At 52.9% G+C, this 18824-nt stretch overlaps 1 protein-coding gene across 3 annotated transcripts in view; it reads left to right on the forward strand.

Annotated features, from left to right (window-relative positions):
- Myo1e (myosin IE) overlaps nt 1–18824 on the forward strand; it is a 129838-nt gene that overhangs the window by 90491 nt on the left and 20523 nt on the right. For all 3 annotated transcript variants that reach the window (XM_013518867.1, XM_013518868.1, XM_013518869.1), the window contains 6 exons: nt 1030–1136; nt 6376–6474; nt 12200–12344; nt 16367–16481; nt 16874–17043; nt 18225–18370. In XM_013518867.1, coding sequence (XP_013374321.1) covers nt 1030–1136; nt 6376–6474; nt 12200–12344; nt 16367–16481; nt 16874–17043; nt 18225–18370 — 782 coding nt within the window. The remainder of the gene's footprint in view (nt 1–1029; nt 1137–6375; nt 6475–12199; nt 12345–16366; nt 16482–16873; nt 17044–18224; nt 18371–18824) is intronic.

An 18824-nucleotide genomic window follows, 5' to 3' on the forward strand; every position in this document is an offset into this window, starting at 1 on the left:
AGTCGTGTGCGTGTCTCCAGAGCGGGGAGTCCCCCGTGAGCGTCCTGCTGAGACTGCCCCACGGCATCCTCAAGGGTCTCGGGTTTCCCACGCCCGTGAAAGCAGGAGCCCTCAGTGAGAGCGCGCGGGCGGTCTGTTGCAGGCACGTCCCTTCTGCTGACTCCGATGGTTTTCGGGCTTTGGAGATTGGTTTTCGCTGTTTTCCTTTAGAGGTTTCCTCTCTGTGTGCTGATTTGCCTGGAAGGAGGGTTTGCGTTTGTGCCACGTCCTCGGGCCACAGGGCGAGCGCAGCTGTGTGGCGGGCCTGCGTGTGGGAACGCTGGTGTGTGCAGGGTGCCTCGCTGTGCACGCGGTGTGAGGTTCTGTGCCTGAAACTCATCCATGTGTGGCCTTGTCTGCGTGAGCTCAGCTCCGTTTGGGTGCTGAGGGTGTCGGTAATCATGGATGATTTTTCTGTGGAATGTCTTAGCTTCACGAAGGAGGAAGAGAATGTGGGAATGTTGAGATTTTTACTCTTGCTCATAATTTTAAAAAGTTAATGAGAACAGTGAACTTGCAAAGGGCCTCAAGCGGTGTGAATGAGTAACTGACGTGATTCCTTGTACCACGTGAAAATAATTGTATGTGAAGATGTGCTTGGACTTTTTTTTTTACATTTTTCTTACTGCTTTATTTTCTTAGCTTTACTACAAATGCTGGGTTGCTTTCGGCGAACACATTTCTAACCCATTTAAGAGTGATAGGATCGGGGGCTGGGGATTTAGCTCAGCGGCAAAGCGCCTGCCTGGCAAGCACAAGGTCGTGAGTTCGGTTCCTGGTACTGGAGAAAAACCAAAAAAAAAAAAAAGTGATAGGACCGTAACAGTCGGCAGAGCTTTATGAACGTGTAGTAGTCCTGACTCGGGCTTGGTGAAGAAACCCACAGCAAGGTGATCGGTAGCTGTTTCACAGTGCCGCCCATCCCCCTGGAAGGCTGGTCTGCTGCAGAGAAGGCTCTGTGTCTCTAACCCATGTCTTCTCCCTGTCTAGAAACAAGCCAATGACCTCGTGAGCACCCTGATGAAGTGTACGCCTCACTACATCCGCTGCATCAAGCCCAACGAGACCAAGAAGCCCCGAGACTGGGAGGAAAGCAGGTAGGGCTCCGCGGGAGGCCGAGGCGGTGCGGGCGCGGGTGCTGTGTGGTCCGCTGGAGCCCCTGCCCGAGGGGAGCCGCCCAAGCCCTGGGCCAGAGCAGTTCCGGTGGCCCACGCAGGCTTTTACTGTGAATCCTGTCCTACATTTTCCAGGACGAGGCTGATACATTTGTTCCCTCCTTGTCTTCTAAAATGTGAACAGGGTCCTTCAGTTCAGAGTTAACGACTCGTGTGCAGATCCTGGGCAATCCAGGGGCAATAGAAAAATAAGGTCGAACCCTAGCATCGTGGAGCGGTGGCGGTTTTCAGATTAGCTTGAGGCTCCGTAGAGACCTTGGTGCGCCCGGCTCCGGACTGGCGCCCGCGGGTGCTCAGCTCACGGCCACTGCGGAGCAAGCCGCTAGCTCCTGGGGCTCAGGGAGATACAGGGCTGCCGGGAGGGTCCGGAATTCTGCCCTCACACCGCGTGGCCAACAGGAAGCCCGGGCAGTGGCCCAGAAGCCTTTGAGCCCTGACTTCGCAGACTGCCGCTGGCGCTGAGGGACAGGACTGCGCCGGCGCGGGGGCACTGAGCTGGAAGGCGCCCCCCAGGGCGGCTCCCTGCTTTGGACAACCTGTCCTCTGGGCGGCTGCAGTGCCCGCTCCGCATTCAGTCCCGGCCCCGGGTCCCTGGCCGCCGTGAGCGCGGTCCTCAGGGCTTGCTGCCTGGCAGCTCTCCTGTCGGTGAGGCTGCCCCGAGGCGTCCTGGGGTCTCCCTGGCACCGGCTGCTCGCTCCCAGCTCATCAGCATCCCTCTGCACCCGCGCGTCGGGCCGTGCTCGCTTGGTCGTCCCCAGATGTTCTTAATTGGTCCCCTGCTTTTCCTTGTTTTTGTTTTGTGGTGCTGTGTTCTGTTTTGTCTTGAGACAGGGTCTCACTATGCAGTCCAGGCTGGCCTTGAGCTCACTATGTAGCCCAGGCTGGTCTTGAACTTGCAACGATCCTCCTGCCTCAGCCTCCTGAGTGCTGGGATAAAAAGCATGTGCCACCATGCCCAGCTGTCCCCTGCTTTTCTGAAACATGTGACTCAGTTTCTCCTTTGAAGCCAGGACAGTAGCAGCACTATTCTCTCTGCCCTCCTAAGATTCTGAGTGCTTCTCAACCTTGAGAGTAAGTCAGAAGCTCCTGAAGGACTGTGAAACCTGCACTGCTGGTCATACTCCTTGACTTTCTGACTGTGCATTTTAAAAACCTCCAGGGGTGCTGGTGACGATGCCCCAGGCACTCAACTCCGAACCGCTGGTCTTGAGCCAGGAGCTGGGCCAGGATTCAGAATAGCTGTGTCCTGGTGCCGGTCTGCCCTTCGGAGCTAAAAGGGTCAGGTCTGGTCCCCGCGGCCCTGGGCGTGCTCTGTGCCTGCGTCTTGCCTTCACCCTCACACCCAGCCACTGTGCACATGCCACCCACACACATGTGCACACGCATGGTCCAAGGGGTGCCGTAGGCTACCTCAGAAGTGAACAGCCAGTGTCTCGGAAGCAGAGTTATTGCCAGGCAGTGCCTTAGCCCGCGTGTCAGCCGCCGTTCCTCGCCAGAAGCCCTAAGTGAAGGTACGTTAGCCCTGCCCGGGTGGGAGCAGCCCCAGCACACCCTCCCTTCTCCCAAGTGGCTGAAAGCCCCTGTGACGCAGAGGTGGCGGGGCAGCTTCTCCTTGGGCCTTCTCCACCCTGATGTCCCTTCGCATAAAATCCAACCCGATTCGCTGGGGTATCAGAAGGTGGAGAAATTAAGACAGCAGTACATGCCGTTCAGGGGACCTCAGAGCATCTTCTGGTAGCGTTTCTGTCTCTTCCCTTCCTTCCTTCCTTCCTTCCTTCCTTCCTCCCTTCCTTCCTTTCTTCCTTCCTTCCTCCTTTCCTTCCTCCTTTCCTTCCTTCCTTCTTCCTTTTTTCCTTTCTTCCTTCCTTTCTTGCTTCCTGCCTTTTTTCCTTTTTTTCCTTCTTTCTTTCCTCCCCGAGTTGAAATTTCAGCAGAAAGCACGACACCGTTCTGCACGTCCGCGTGAGCAGGTTTAAAGCAGCTCAGGAGTTTCTTGGGCCGGTGTCGCGCGGCTGGCCCCTCCTGTAGGAGGGCTTCCCAGGATCCCCGTGTTCCAGGTGCAGATTTTCAGTAGCTGGCTCCACTGCAGCCCTGTGGAGCCGTGATTACAGTGACAGATTACAGATTACACGCTCCGTCCGTCCTCCAGAGAGGCTCAGTCGTCCCCCGGGTGTGAGGAGTACGGCTTTTCCGTGTCGTGTTGCAGATGAGCTTTTGTTTAGTTTCTGGCTGAGCAGCTTGCCCTGGATTCAGAATTGCTGCCCTCGGGGAGTCCCCAGGCCTTGGCCTGCTGGAGCCTGTGGCTGCTGAGGGTTCTGGAAGTGACTCCTCCCCAGAGACAGAAACGGCACAACTTGGGGTCAGCCAGATTGCGCCTGGCTGGTGTTTAGCGAGGCAACAACAGCCCTTGCAGTTGCAGAAATCCCCGTGCGCCCTTTGCTGGTGGCGGACACTCCACGCTTTGCTAGACCGCCTGTCCTGCCGAAGGAGATTTCTGTGAGGAGACTCCTGGTGGTGGAAGTGTGATGGAGGACGTTTTTAACCGCGTGCTGTGTGGAAAGGGGCATTTCTGCGTGGATCCGCAGGCCGTGTGTTCCTGGCCTTAAAGCTGAGAGTGAGGCCAAAACTGCTGCAAAGTCCCTCACAAAGAGCAAAGCTCTGGGATGGGTGTTCAGAGTGTTTTCCTTAGGCCAGGAGTCAGTTTTGGATTTAGAAGATAGGGAAAAAGAAAATTACCTATTTCCTTTTTCTTTTCTTTTTTTTTTTCTTTTTTTATATTTGGTCTTTTTGAGACAGGGTCTCACTATGCAGTTCAGGTTGGCCTTGAGCTCCCTTTGTAACCCAGGCTGGCCTCGAACTCACAGTGATCCTCCTGCCTCAGCCTCCCAAGTACCGGGATTACCTTGCTGGGTGACAGCAGTCAGGACCCTGCGTGAAACTGGGGTGCAGTCTGGTCATGGCCATCTCACAGTAGACCCGGGCCTGCTCTCTGTCAGCTGTCTGTCCTCGCGGTCAGATACCCAACGTGAGTGACTTAGAGGCTCACAGTTTTAGAGGGTTTGGTCCACGGTCAGCCGGCCCCTTGCTTTAGGCCTGTGGCAGGCAGCGTGTGGTGGTGGAAAGCTACCCGCCTTCTAGCAGCTGAGGGGCAGAAAGGAGACGATGGGTGATCAGATGAGTGCTCGGCGTCTGTCCCTGGGTATTCAGGGCACTGTTTTGGGGGGCGGGGTGGCAGCCATAGTGTCAACATTCTACACCAGCACCTCCAAGGCAGGGGCTCTCTTTCTGATGTGAAAATACCCGTGTGTGAGATACCAGCCTGCGGTCATTCTTTCTGCGTCCATTTTCCAAAACATGGTGCTAGGTTGTTACTATTAAAGCCACCTACATCTGTAGTTCAGATGTATTTCAGAACATTTTTAACTTAAACATTTAAAATGAACATCTTCATATACTTTTCTTTACTTATATTAGAAAAAATCATTATGTCGGGATCAATATCAAATTTAAGTTCAATAACAAAACAGCCCAGCACCCCTTAATTCAAAAGTTAAAAATTCCTTCCTTGCATAGCAAGTTGAAGGCCAGAGTGGGCCTTACCACGTTGCCCAAACTCTCACCCTGAGCTCCTGAACTCAGGTGTCCTCCTACCTTAACCTCCTGAGCTGCTGGGACCTCAGGCACATGCCACCATCTGACTTTAGGTTTCTAGTTTACTATCATTCTCTGAAATGGATATGTAATATCGTCTCTTTTTTTTTTTTAATCTTTTTGAGACAGGGTCTTGCTATGCAGTTCAGGCTGGCCTTAAGCTCACTTTTTAGCCCAGACTGGTCTCGAACTCACAACGATCCTCCTGCCTCAGCCTCCCAGTTGCTGGGATTACAGGCATGTACCACCACACCTGGCAATATCTTTTTATATGCTTATAGTATCCCATAATATTTTAAAATTTAATATTATGTGAGAGGTCACCTGTAGTGGATTGATAACTGGTGGTCAACTTATAACCCCCAGCTGAACTGAGTAAGCATGGTGCTGGGCATAGGAAGCCCACCTAGGGACTGTTGCCAGCAGCATAGGAGACAGAACTGGAGAAGAAGAAAAACGGCTTTTGGGAACTAGCGAGGCTGTAGGGAGCAGAAAAAGGCTGTTGGAGCTGATGGAAGCTGTAAGGAGCTGTTAGTTCTGTTGGAGGAGCTCGTCATGCTGGCTTTCCTGATGAACTTGGCTGTTTTCATCCTCCAAGGAGCTCGGGATCTTGTTGGCACTGAGAATGGCTTCAGTTCACTTTGGGGGAGCTCTGGTCCTCACTTTGAGCATCGCTTCCTGGCTCCAGAGGGGAAGGTAGTGCACTGCCGGTCTCCTGGAGAAGCTTGCTGTGTTGGCTTCCCTGATGGGAACTCGGCCATCTTGGTCATTCGAGGAGCTCGGGACCTCACTGTTGCTGAGGATGGCTGCGGTACCTTTCAGGGGAGCTCTGGTTCTTCTGAGCATCGCTTCCTGGCTCCAGTGCAGATCCCTCAGCCTGCTAGCACAGATCCTTCATCCCGCTGGCACACTTACTAGATTCCACCACTGACCTTTGGGCCTTCCCAGTGCAGATCCATGAAACAGGCCTGCATGAGATACTGTTACGGGCTCTGGGCCTCCAGTTGGACTCATGGGAAGCACTGTTATGAGCTCTAGGTCTTCAGCTCGACTCATGCAGGATATTTCCGTGGGATCCAGGCCCTCAGCTGGATTCCTTGGTCTTAGTGTGTGGACAGATTTCCTGCACTCTTTTGTGTATCATTCTTTGGGTGACTATTATAAATAATCATATAAACTATGTGTCCTCTATTACGTTGTTCCCCTTGCAAAAATAAGCCCCAAACCAACACATCTGAACACTACAATTATAGTCTTTTTAATATATGTTTCCCTGCAGCTTGTGATGGAGGGCTTGGCATGGTTGGCAGGTGGCCAGGGGAATGGCTTCTCCTCTGCTGGGCTCTTGATATTAACAGACTCACATGTGTGTTCCTTCTGACCGGTTTCTTGGATGTACCGTGGAGTTTTAGAGTTACCCGTTCCTGTGTGTTGCTGGGTGACCTCCTCGTGGGGATGTAACACACTTCACTTGCTTGTTCATTGATTACCTGGTGTCTCTCCTTTTCAGAGTAAAGCATCAGGTGGAATATCTGGGTCTGAAAGAAAACATCCGAGTGAGGCGAGCTGGTTATGCCTACCGGCGTGTCTTCCAGAAGTTCCTGCAGAGGTAAGGAAGAAAAGTGACTCCAAATTTTTTTTTAATGCACCAACCTAAAGTATGCGATTCGATAGCTTTTTTCTTGGGGAACTGAACCTAAACTGTCCCCACTCAGCTGAAAGTTGCAATCCTCCTGCCTCAGCTTCCCAGATTGCGGGGCTTACAGGTGTGGGCCACCATATCTGGCTATTCACCATCTTTCAGCAGTGTTGCATCTCCATCACTACAGTTGATTTTAGAACATTTTCTTACTTGGAAAAGAATTCCTGCTCTTGTTAGTTTTCAGCCCTAGGCAATCGCTAATCTACTTTCTTTCTGTCCCATCGATTCAGCTGTGCTGGGCTCGTCGTGCACACAGAACCCTATGTGTGACCGTTGGGACTGGCTTCTCTGACTTGGCGTGTTTCCAGGAGTCACCCATGTCACTGGCAGGAGTGGTATAGGACCTCCAAATGATACAGAGGAAATACGACAACTCCCACCCTGCTAGATGTCAGATACGCCGAGTTCATGTTCCCCAAAGTCGAAGAATGAATTCTAAGGAACAGTGGAGGTTAAGAGTAGGAAGTATTTATGGAGGGCGAGCGATAAGGCTCCTGAGAGACCGGGGGTACAGAGGAGGGTGTCCCAAGTGGGCTGCCAGTGAGCCCACTTCACAGAGGAAGTAGAGCAAAATCACGAGGTAGGTACAACGTGGGACGAAACTATGATCAGCCAGTAAGATTACAAGTGTGGCCGCTTAGGTAACATTGACCCAGTGGGGAAGCAGATCACGTACATGGAAAGAACAGAGAACTTTCTAGGAAGGGATGGGTCCAAGGGTCTGTCGCCCACCAAGGTGACTGATGCCTGTCTAGACTTTATTGGACCTGGTGTCACCACTTATCTGGGGCAGGCAGGTAGGCCTGGTCATTCTGTCTTTATCTTGAGGCCTGGCCTCCAACAGATGCACCTCTGGCTGCAGTTGTGATGTGTTTTCATCTTCTGTATTGACTGTCTGGGTGCCTGCATTTCTGCCTAGCTTAGCTGTCCGCTCCCGTGTGGCTGAGTGACCGTCTCCCCCGAGGCTGCCCCTTCTCCTGCTCGTTCATGGCTGGTAACACCAGTTGTTTCTACTTTCTGCCTGTGAATAATGCTGCAGGGAAAGCGCACGCACAGGCTTTTGTGTGGACGCTTCGCTGCTGCTCTTGGGTGTACACGCAAAAGGGAGCTGCTGAGTCATCGGGAAGCTCCAAGTTTAACCTTTCGCAGGAAGCGCCGGGTTGTTTTGGAAGTGAGTGCACCACTTTAGAGCCCCACCGGCAGTATCTGGAGTCCGATTTATCCCAGTCCCTGCCAACATATGTTAATATGTGACTAACCCTGCTAGTGGGTGTGAAGTGGTATTTCATTGTGGGCAGATTTGCATTTCCCAGATGGAATGTGATATTCCTATGCTCATTGGCCATTTGTATTTCCTCTTTGGAGAAATGTGTGTTCAGGTCTGTGCCTGATTTTTAGGACTTTGTGTATTTTTATTCTTTTTATTCTTTTTATCATGGCTGTAAAGTGTAGAATAATCAACAGTGACCAGGGTTCAGTAAGCTCTCTGTGGAGTGTGACACTTAGGCTCAAGAATTTAGGGTAGGCAGGGTGTGGTGGCACACGCCTGTAATCCCTGCCCTCAGGAGGCTGAGGCAGGAGGATCAGTGTGAGTTTGAGGCCCGCCTGGGCTACATAATAAATTCAAGGTCAGCATAGTAAGACCCTGTCTCAAGGGGAAAAAAAAGAATTTAGGGTAATTGTGACTTAGGAAGGGCTGAAGTTTAACTTGACTGAGTGAATTTACAGCATGAAAACAATTTCAAGAAAAATATTTACCCTGCTTAGGAAATAAGCTTCAAGTATTTAACTTCAGTTTTTTGTACAATTCAGGTTTAAATTTAAACTGATTTTTCATATTTCCTTTAAAGTGTTTTTGGCAGGACCTATACTTCAGTGATTCTTATTTTGTGCTACTTGCCTTTGCAAAGGATAAAACTGAGTGTGCTGAAGATGTGATGTCATCCTGACTTCCTGAATGACTCTGGAGTTCCACTGTGCTAGCTACATCTATTTAATTTTCTTTAAAAAATAGGGAAGAAAAAGAACAAAGTCAAATTTAGCATTTTAGTCAGAAAACAGCTTTTTCTTCCTGGTATTATACAGAAGCAGGATGTAAGGATTTTTTTTTTAATTCAAATATAATGTAACAAAGAACCAGCAGGCTGAAGAAGTGTTTAAGAGCCGTCCTTGAAATCCAGTTCTTCCACAAAGACAGTTCTTCCGTGGGAGCCCGAGCTTCCTGTGCCGTGAGAGTAGCACGGGTGAGCTGCCCATCGGAGGCCCCAAGGAGGCTGTCCTTCTGAAATAAGAGAAACACAGCTCTTGACCTGGCAGAGGTCACATGTAGTCCCAGAACATGGAGGAATGCAGTTGCAAACCAAAGGAAGAAGTTAGGAGAGTTTTCTTGGAAACAAGGAGAGAAAAATAGCTCCTGGATTTCCCACAGGGGTCCCGAGTGGGTGGCCACTGAGGCCCTTCGTCAGGGGTAATTTATACAGCGAAGTCACAGTGTGGGTACAACGTGGGTCAAACTCTCATCCACCTGTAGGGTTACAAGCATGGCAACTCGGCTAATACTGACCCAGTCAGGGAAACAAGCCACGTAGCGAGCGTGTGTGGAGAGAACAAAGGTGTTTTGGGACGGGGTGGGTGAGGATGCTCTGGTCACCCACCTCGGCCACCGATGCCCATCTGGACCTCCCGGACCAGCTGGTGCTAGTTGCAGTCTGACTTCAATGACTGCTCGTCCCCTAGGGAGGCGTGCAGGCCTGGCCCTCGCATCTCTGTCTTGCGGCCTGGCCTTCTTCAGGTGCACCTCCAACCACGGTTGTGACGCCTCTATTTTTGTGAGAGAGCCAGTCCTCCTCCTCCTGTTCATTAATTTCTGTGTAACTTAGCTGCCTACGATAATTCCATTAGTAAAGTCTCACTAGCTCCGTTCCCACACCTCTGGGTCTCCCAGTAACTCTGGAGGGGGGTTAGGCCGGGAATAAGGTTCACCCTCGCTGTGCCCTGAGGCAAAGGCCCAGTAGACCAGCAGTACAAGCCGGAGCGTGTGAAGGAAGTATTCAGGACACTGGTGAAGCAAACGTGTAGGGGCCTCACAGCGCCCTAGCACCTTCCCTGGCTGAGGAGCACCTGAGGGTCAGCGGTAGGACTTTGGCCTTCCTTCAGAGGGTCAGCAGTACTTGTTTTGGATGGGGTTTCTCGCCCGCGTTTGCTGGCGTTCTGTGCTGGGTGACTTCATCTGGGAGGCCTCCTGTGCATGGAGGGTGTGTGGCAGGCCCTTTGTCCTTTATCCCCTCGAGCCGGTCTTGTGGTCCCTCCCAGTTGTGACAACAAAACATGTATCCAGATATTATCTAAGGTTCCCTGGGGCACAGCCAGTTGTGCCCGGAGCATTATAACATTTTTTGGCAAACTGCACTTTTTTGAAAATACCTTTTTGCACGTGCATCTTTCTGAGACAGGGTCTCACTATGCAGCTAAGGCTGGCCTTGAACTCACCTTGTAGCCCAGGCTGGCCTTGAATTCATAGTGATCCTCCTGCCTCAGTCTCCCAAGTACTGGGATTACAGACGTGCTACCACACTCAGCCTGACAATACCTTTTTTTGAATTAAGAGAAAAAAACCAAATTCATGAAGCAGTGACTGGAAAGCGATTTCCTTCGTCTTTCCTGATACAGAAAGGTCTGCCGTCAGTAGTTGAAAATTCAATTGTAATTCTTTCCTCTTCTGCTGTTTTTCATGTACTTACATCTCTGTTTTTGGCATTTGCAAGTCCTGTCTGATGGGCACTGCTGTTAGACAGCGAAAGAGCGCTTTCCACCCACATTATTTAAAAAAAAAAACAGCCAATGAACCTGACTTGCAGAGCAGGTCTGCGAGCTCTCCTGCCGGGGAAGCAGGAGGTCAGGGTCGCCTTGTCAGACCGTCCTGTGCCTGGCTTGTCAGAGGGTCCCAGTGCAGGCTGCGTGTCTTGCTCGCAGGAGTTCCTCACAGGAGCTGTGAAAGGGCCTGGTTACCATAATACCCAGACCCCTCCCGGTGCTGCGCACGGTACTTTACGCTCGCCAGCACCAAGTGGGCGTTTGGCGGTGTAATTTGTTGGGTTGACATCATTAGACCACGTAGGAAGTTGACTCATGCTAATGTGCAGCAGCAAGTAGGCGCATTCACTCCAAAGGTTCCTTTCTCCAATTAGGAAATGAGGATTTACTTCTGTAGGAAATTTACGATGTTATCAGGTAAGGTGTAGGTCTTAGGGGAAGCCAAGTGGATCACTGTGGTCCCAGCCTCTGACCTTTGGGTGCCGCTGGTCAGCTCACACCCCGTAGTAGCAGTTGCTGGGAACTGGGAGAGGGGGGGTGGCTCTAGCTTCTCTCCAGGCCTGGGGGCCCGCTGCCTACACCCAGGTGTGCTGCACCTGCCCACGCCCTGCAGCTGCGCACCTGCACACCTCTGTGATGCTCCCTTAATGTGCTTCTCTCCTGGGTGACGTCAGCCTCTGACAATGGAAATCCTGACCCAGGCGTGCGCAGCAGACTTTACGAGTCTTTAAAATAAACATTTACTTGTACAGCACGCCATGGCTTCTGTGGAGAGCCATGATTGAAGAGGCAGGTTGAGGTTCAAGACCTGGCTGGAAAATAATCCGCCTTAAAAACGCGATTGAAAACGCCCGTCCCAATCAGCCCATCCCCACCTTGCCTGCCGTCCTGTTGTCTTGCTCGGTAGGCAGGTGAGGCTGATTTTTGCTCTCTAGTTTTCAAGGCTGATTATTTTCCAGCTGGGTCTTACTTCCGGGGCAGCGCAGTAAGTAGCCCGTCTCCACTTGCCCTGCGTTCTCCTCGCCCGGCGTGGCTCCCCAAGCTGATCACGGGGCTGTGCGGCTGCAATGAGAATTGCGCCTCCAGCGCCGGCTGTGGAGAGCAGAGCCCGAACGTGCACCCCCTCACGTCGGCTGCTGCTGCCATGGGCTGGGCGTCGTTGAAGGTGCTGCCTGGGCCCCAGCGGCTCCCAGACTGGGTGCCCCCTCGCAAGGACGCAGATCCTCCTGAGGGAAGCCCAGTTCCCCCACATGAGCACAAACATGAGTGTCATGAGCCTCACTGTGAATGGGGTCTGTGCTCTGAAGGAAGAGCATGATTCGCTATGGGAGAAAATAAGGGGGTGATTTGGGTGGGGCCCTAGGAGGGCTGCGAGGCCGTGACTGGGGAGGAGCTCAGAGAGTGGCCTGGCTGAGGAGACGGCCCTGGCGAGGGCGTTCACGCGGCAGCATCCTCCGGGGAGTGGAGCCACCGCAGGGCGTGGAAAAGAGGTACAGCTGCAGGAGCCAGCGCAGGGCCCTGCGTTGTTCAAGGGCAAAGGCTGGTGCCTCCTCGTAGGACCAGCCTTGTACTGTGCAAGTCGCTCTGTGCAGCCCTGCATTACCGCACAGCGCCTGCAATCCAGGCAGCCTGGATCTGGGACAAGACCTTCGTTTTATTTTGCCTGACGAGTGTCACTGGTGACCTCTAACAGCACTATTTGTAGACAGTGGCTGGGAGAGCAGCTTTGCACCTGGGCATTAACATGGCAAGGGTCAGCAGGAGGAAGGCTGGAGCTGGGTGGCCCGCTGGACCTGACCCCGCCCACGTGTCCACACAGGTACGCCATCCTGACCGCAGCCACCTGGCCAGCATGGCACGGCGACGAGAAGCAAGGCGTCCTGCACCTGCTGCAGTCTGTCAACATGGACAGCGACCAGTTCCAGCTGGGCAGGAGCAAAGTGTTCATCAAAGCCCCCGAGTCTGTGAGTGGCCGTCCCTTCCTCACTGGTCCGGCCTTGTGGCTGGCTGCAGCTCCCCACCCTCCGGCCCGGGCTCCCAGTGTCACCCCAGTTTTCCCTCCCTTCCCAGCCTGAGCGGCGCCTTCATCACAGTCCTGCTGTTGCATGGCTGTCATACCCGACCGCATCATACGGAGCACTTGGCGTGTATGGAAAGGTGTCTGTTGCCCTCTCATGGGTTCATGTCCCACTGTCTTAGTTACGTTTCTTGTTACTGGGACAAAACACCCAACGCCCACAGGTTAAAGGAGGAAGGTTTATTTGGCTCACAGTGTGTAGAGGTTTCAGTGCATAGTCAGCTGGCTGCAAGGCAGGGCGGCAGGGCAGAGGGGAAGCAGTCCATGGCAGGGCGGCAGGGCAGAGGGGAAGCAGTCCATGGCAGGGCGGCAGGGCAGAGGGGAAGCAGTCCATGGCTGGGCAGGCAGGCAGGAGGCAGCAAGCAGTGATCCTGTCTTCTTTCCGTCTCTTTTATTCCATCCCGGCTACAGACCTGTTGGCTGGTGCCACCCACACCTAGCCCGGGGCTTCCATTGTCCGAACCTAGAACTATGTTAAACCAGTTTAGCTATCACACAGCCTTAATATCAGTATTGCACACTCAATCCAGGCACCTCCCAAAATCCCCACCTAGAGAGCGTGAGGCTTTGGGGACGTCTCGATACAAACCCTAACACCACGAATCTCTCCACTGCTGGTGTGGGCAGAGACTCGGCCAGGTTTGCGTGCCAGTGTTTGCCCAGAGCCTTGGACACAGGCTGCCCCTAGTTCCCCCTGTGTCAAGGCGCAGAGGGGCTTCTTGGAGGGGCGGCCTTGTCTGGGTGACAGGCACAGTCCTGGGACACAGGCTCAGGGTTTCCCTTTGGGGCAGAGTCAAGCCAGGCCGGGAGTCCTGGGGTTGTACTTGAGACCATCAGGGAGCCAGGAAGGACAAAGGGACAAATCTCTGGGTCTGCGGAACACATGTGCTTCCCAGGGAGATAACTGCACACACTGAGAGGCTTGTGCAGGTGTCAGTCCTCTGCAGGTGAACGTAGGCGGCCTGGTGAACGGCCACAGGAAGCTGTGCCCTTGGTCAGGAGTCAGGCAGGGCCCCTTAGTAAAGCTGACCAGTTAGCTTAGGCTGTGGATTGAGGACACTGCCTTTTGTTTTTTTGGGAGGGTGGGGGGACCACTACTCAAACTCAGGACCCTGCGCTTGCCAGGCAAGCACTGCACCACTGAGCTGTCTCCCTGGTGAGGACACTGCTTCTTAAGTTGGGAAATTGTTAGGACTGAGATCTGGCGTCCTCAGTTCTTGAGGTACCCGTAATCATCACAAGACACCACTTCAAGAGTCAACAGAGAACTTGGCGAAGTCGGTCATGAGACCGAGGGGAGACAGCGGGGAGTTCCCATGTTGGGAGAAACTGGACTTAGGCGGATCCCGGTCCGGAGTCGGTTTCCTTCCCGATCTCCCCCTCCCGCTCCTGGATGGGCCCGAGGCTCCGTGCTGGGTGAGCAGCTCTGGAAACGTACTGATCATTAAATACATCGCGCACATCGGCGGGACCCGTTTATGAAAAGTCTGTGGTAGCATTTTCCAACTCGGAGCTATTTGTAGCTCAGCAGCAACTTCATTTCCAAATATAAAGTGAAAATGTTGTCGTGCGCCATTAAGCCGCCCACCCGCCGGTTCCGGCCCGTTCTAAAACGGGACAGAGGGATCTGTCAGTGCGCCCGAGCACCGCAGGTTCCGACCGCTTCTGCTTCTCAGCTTGCTAAGTGTTCTATGGAATTCAAACGACCTCAATATTTTTCATACTTTTTTTTTTATTCTGATTCAGCTGAGCTTGGAGAATTTAGATCCAAAACCAAGATTTATTTTTAGCTTTGCTTTGCTTTGCTTCCCCCCGCCCCGTTGCATTTGCACCATTGCTTGCCTGTCCTGTCTGTTTTTCTGCACACGCACATGCACACACACACACACACACACACACACACACGTGCACACCCCTTCCCTCAGCTGCTACCATCCGTGTCCAGTCTTGACTTGCAGATGCTTTGCAGAAGGTTGGCTATTAAGATCAGTCTCCTGATTGTGCTTTAACCTTGACAGTAAGTGTGCTGGATTCACAAAATAACCTACGCACCATATTTGCTTTAAAAAACCAACATTAGACAGCAGATACTAAACAGTGCTTTTGTTCTCTTGTTTCGTGTGTCCGTGTCTTTGGCTTTTGTCTTTGTCTGCCGTTTTTCTTTATTTAGGTGGGGAGGGTAACCAGGAATTGAACTCAGGACCTCATGCTTGGCGGGCAGGTGCTGCGCCCCTCAGCTAAGTCACCAGCCCTATCATCTTTTTGGTTTTTTTTTTTTTTGTCTTTTTGAGACAGGGTCTGGCTATGCAGTTCAGGCTGACCTTAAGCTCACTCTGTAGCCCAGGCTGGTCTCGAACTCGCAACGATCCTTCTGCCTCAGCCTCCCGGGTGCTGGGATTACAGGGGTGCGCCACCAGGCCCGGCAACCTATCATCTGTTTTTGCATGTTCCTGATTTCTAACTTCCTGAGCTTTTGGGAGAAACCATAAAACCCTAAATGTCTGTAAGGAGTTGGGAGCCGTCCACTGCCTCAGCGTTTGTGAGTCACAAGTGCGTGTTATGTGATGCTCCCCAGTTCTGGGAAAGGAGAAGGAAACAAGACTTACTCAGAAACGCAGCAAAGAGCTAAGAAGCCTCGGTGGGCACTCTCGCGGCGGGCGCCTGCGGCTCAGGTCTGAGCCCTGCCGTCCGCTGCGAGCGCATTGACAGCACCGGGTTCGGGGCAGGCCCGTCGGCCCTCCAGACGCGGAGGGAGCTGCAGCGCTGAGCCGGCCCGGCCGGCGCTGGCAGTTTGAAAGCTCCTTCCTGCCCGAGGGGTGCTGAGGAGGAGCAGCTGAGTGTGGGAGTGTGGCTCCTGAAGTCAGACCCAGGTAAACGGGCATCCCGTCAGGCCCAGCTGCTGCCACCAGAGGCGTCTGTGCGCTGCGGGACATCTTTGGCAGTGACTGTCCGACTTCCCTTTGGGCTCCTATGGGCCTATTTTACTTTTCCCTGGAGAGTTGATTTCCCAAGGAGGATGAGAAGGCTCCCACCATTTTACACGTGGATTAAACACAGAGTTACAGAGGAAAAACTTGATGAGCAAGAGCCTGGAGGAGTCTGGGAGACCTGGGCCACTCCCCGGCCCCCTCCGCCCTGGAGAATGCAGCCGGGTGGCCCACATAGGTATCCAGGTGTTGAATGACGTGGTCAGTGGAGGGCCTGCGGGGATGCCTGACCCCCAGTGGACACTCCGCGCACTGCAGCTGTTTGCTTCGCCTGCGGGATCCCGCCGCAGTGCGAGCTGCTAGGAGAGAACTCGAGTTAGCACCGCAGAGCAGAGCCAGCTCCCGCCACCGCGGTTAAACTACCCTCCGCCCCAGTGCCGCCTCGGGGAATCCCGCGAGGCAGGGAGCCTGGGGCCAACGCGAGTGCGAGCCCGCGGCTGCAGACGCTGAGGCTTCTGTCCCGGGCTGCCGGGCACCCCGAGCAGGTGGAGGCAGACTGACTCAGAGACGAGCCCAGCAGGGCAGAGGCCGTCCTAACTGACTCAGCTCAAGCCAGCCCGTCGCCTTACTTATTTTTTTTTTTAGACAAGGTCTCACTCACTATGTAGTTCAAGGGGGCCTGGATTTACTATGTAGCCCCAGGCTGGCCTCAAACCCGCGGTGATCCTCCTGCCTCAGCCTCCCAAGTGCCGGCATTATAGGTGTGCACCTGGCCTGTTGCTTTCTACTAAAAGAAAAAAACCCAGAGGTAAAAATGTATATGGCCAGAGACAGCCTGCCGTAGTGATCATTGTTCAGTCTGGGAAGCCGCTTCTCATGTGTTGCCTTGGACTATGTGCATGTCTGTGAAATAACAGCAGCCACAAAAAGCAATGTCCAGATCCTGTGGATCGGCTCATGTGGGTTTTCTCTACACTCGCAGCTATTTCTTCTAGAAGAGATGAGAGAAAGAAAGTACGACGGATATGCCCGAGTGATACAGAAATCGTGGAGGAAATTTGTGGCCCGGAAGAAATATGTCCAAATGAGAGAAGAAGGTATTTTAGTGACTTTTGTTTCATTCGTTTCATCTCCAGTAAGTTTGTGCTTGGATGAGTTATTTAACAGTCCTTTGAAGGCTGGGTGTGGTGGCGCACGCCTGTAATCCCAGCACTTGGGAGGCCGAGGCAGGAGGATTGCTGTGAGTTTGAAGCCAGGCTGGCTACAAAATGAGTTCAAGGCCAGCCTGAACTGCACAGCCAGACCCCGTCTCACAAAGACAAAAGTGAATAAATAAATCTTTAAAAGGCGTTTGATTTGGCACACAATGGCGTGTCGTGTGCTGAGCACCTTGGGTGTTCAGAGTTTGTGTATTTCTGGCCTCTCTTCCTCCTTGTCCCTCCCGGCTGACGGGTCCTTTCTTCCTGTTCCTCTCTCTCGGGAACTGCAGCCTCAGACCTGCTGTTGAACAAGAAGGAGAGAAGGCGAAACAGTATCAACCGGAACTTCCTCGGGGACTACATCGGGATGGAGGAGCACCCCGAGCTGCAGCAGTTCGTGGGCAAGAGGGAGAAGATCGACTTTGCTGACACGGTCACCAAGTACGACAGGCGGTTCAAGGTACGCACGGCCGCCCGAGTGCCTCCAGCACACACCTCGACCCGTGAAGAAGCAGCTTGTGGTGCTGCTGTTGATTCCCCAAGCAGGCCAGGTTCATTTTAGAAAGACACAAAAGCCCAGCGAGGCCCAAAGAAAAGTAGCCCCTTACTCACAGAAACTAGCACTGCTGGCATTTCACGTGTTGCCCTCAGACCTTTTTCGATGGAAACGTGCGTTTCCATATTTAGTTTGACTAAAGAAAAAGAAAATGTGCCTTATATATGTTTTTGTGTCCTGACTTTTTCTTTTTTAGTGCCAGAAGAACTTCTCATATTATACAGATGTGTCAATATAAATTATTTTATGTACCTGCACAGTATTCTACTCAATAGTGTTTTGGGGGTTTTTTTGTTTTGTTTTGTGTTTTTGAGACAGCATCTCACTATGTAGCCCAGGCTGGCCTTAAACTTGCAGTGATCCTCCTGCCTCAGCCTCCTGAATGCTAAGATCACAGGCAGGTGACACCACGCCCAGCTCCATGCTTTATTTGAAACCAACTGCTCACTAATCAATTCTTACTAGTTTTTTTTTTTCTTTTCATTTTTCTTGCATCTGGATAAACAATAATGAAATAAAAAGCATTAATTGAATAAGAAAGATGCTGCAGTCATGCATATCAGATACGGCACCAGCTGCTTTTGAACACACACAGATGTGTATAGCTGCTAGTTCTTGGCCGTCCTGTGGTCACCCACTGTTCCAACATGCGGTCATCTTTGATTATTGAAGTTTATCGCTGCAGTGAAACAGTGTCAGTATTTTTTTTAACGTGGTGGACTCCCAAGAAAATACACGCAGACACGTGAGGCCTGAGGGTCCCGTTGAGAAAGGCGCTCTGGCAGATCGGCAGTGCGGTCTGCGCATGTGCTGCTAGCTGAGTCCTTGTGAACCCGCTGCGTTGGCTTCTTTGTGCCTGTGTGCATTTGCAGTTTTGTCAGCTAAGGCTGATAGCAGCATCCTCATACACACCGCCCTCTTCCCCCGCCAGGGACCCGGCTCGATGACAAAGGGAATGGCTGTCCCAGTGGTGGTGAAAATCTCCCACGCACGGCGGCTTCCGGCTGCAGCGGCCGCAGCAGCCCACTGGTCCCTTGTGGACCTTGTCACTCTGACCACGTCTGTCTGTCTGTCTGTCCCTGCAGGGTGTAAAGCGAGACCTGCTGCTCACCCCGAAGTGCATGTACTTGATCGGACGAGAGAAGGTCAAACAGGGCCCGGACAAAGGCCTCGTGAAGGAGGTCCTCAAGCGGCGCATCGAGATGGAGCGGATCCTGTCTGTGTCCCTCAGGTGAGCTCGGAGTCAGGGCCACCCGGCCCCTCAGCTTCGCCCCGTGTCCCCAGTGCAGCCCGGTGCTGGGAACTCTCGTCTCGTGGGAGACTGTGGGGCCGGATCAAGATCCCCAGCATCCACCGCCGCGGGGCAGCTCTGGGCGGGGTGCTCAGGGCCAGCGTCGCCGGCATGTTTAGGAACAAACACGCGCTGTAGAACAGAGCTCGCAGGGCCGGGGATATAGCTCAGCGGCGCAAGCGCCTGCCTGGCAAGCGCAAGGTCCTGAGTTTGATTCCCAGTACCAAAAAGAAAACCAGTTTATATTGGCTGGGCATGGTGGCGCATGCCTGTAATCCTAGCACTGGGGAGGCTGAGGTAGGAGGATCGTTGGGAGTTCAAGACCAGCCTGGGCTACAAAGTGAGCTCAAAGGCCAGCCTGAACTGCAGAGCAAGACCCTGTCTCAAAAAGACA

This window comes from Chinchilla lanigera, unplaced genomic scaffold (genome assembly GCF_000276665.1).
Source record: "Chinchilla lanigera isolate Chin_1 unplaced genomic scaffold, ChiLan1.0 scaffold00049, whole genome shotgun sequence".
Taxonomy (NCBI): Eukaryota; Metazoa; Chordata; class Mammalia; order Rodentia; family Chinchillidae; genus Chinchilla; species Chinchilla lanigera.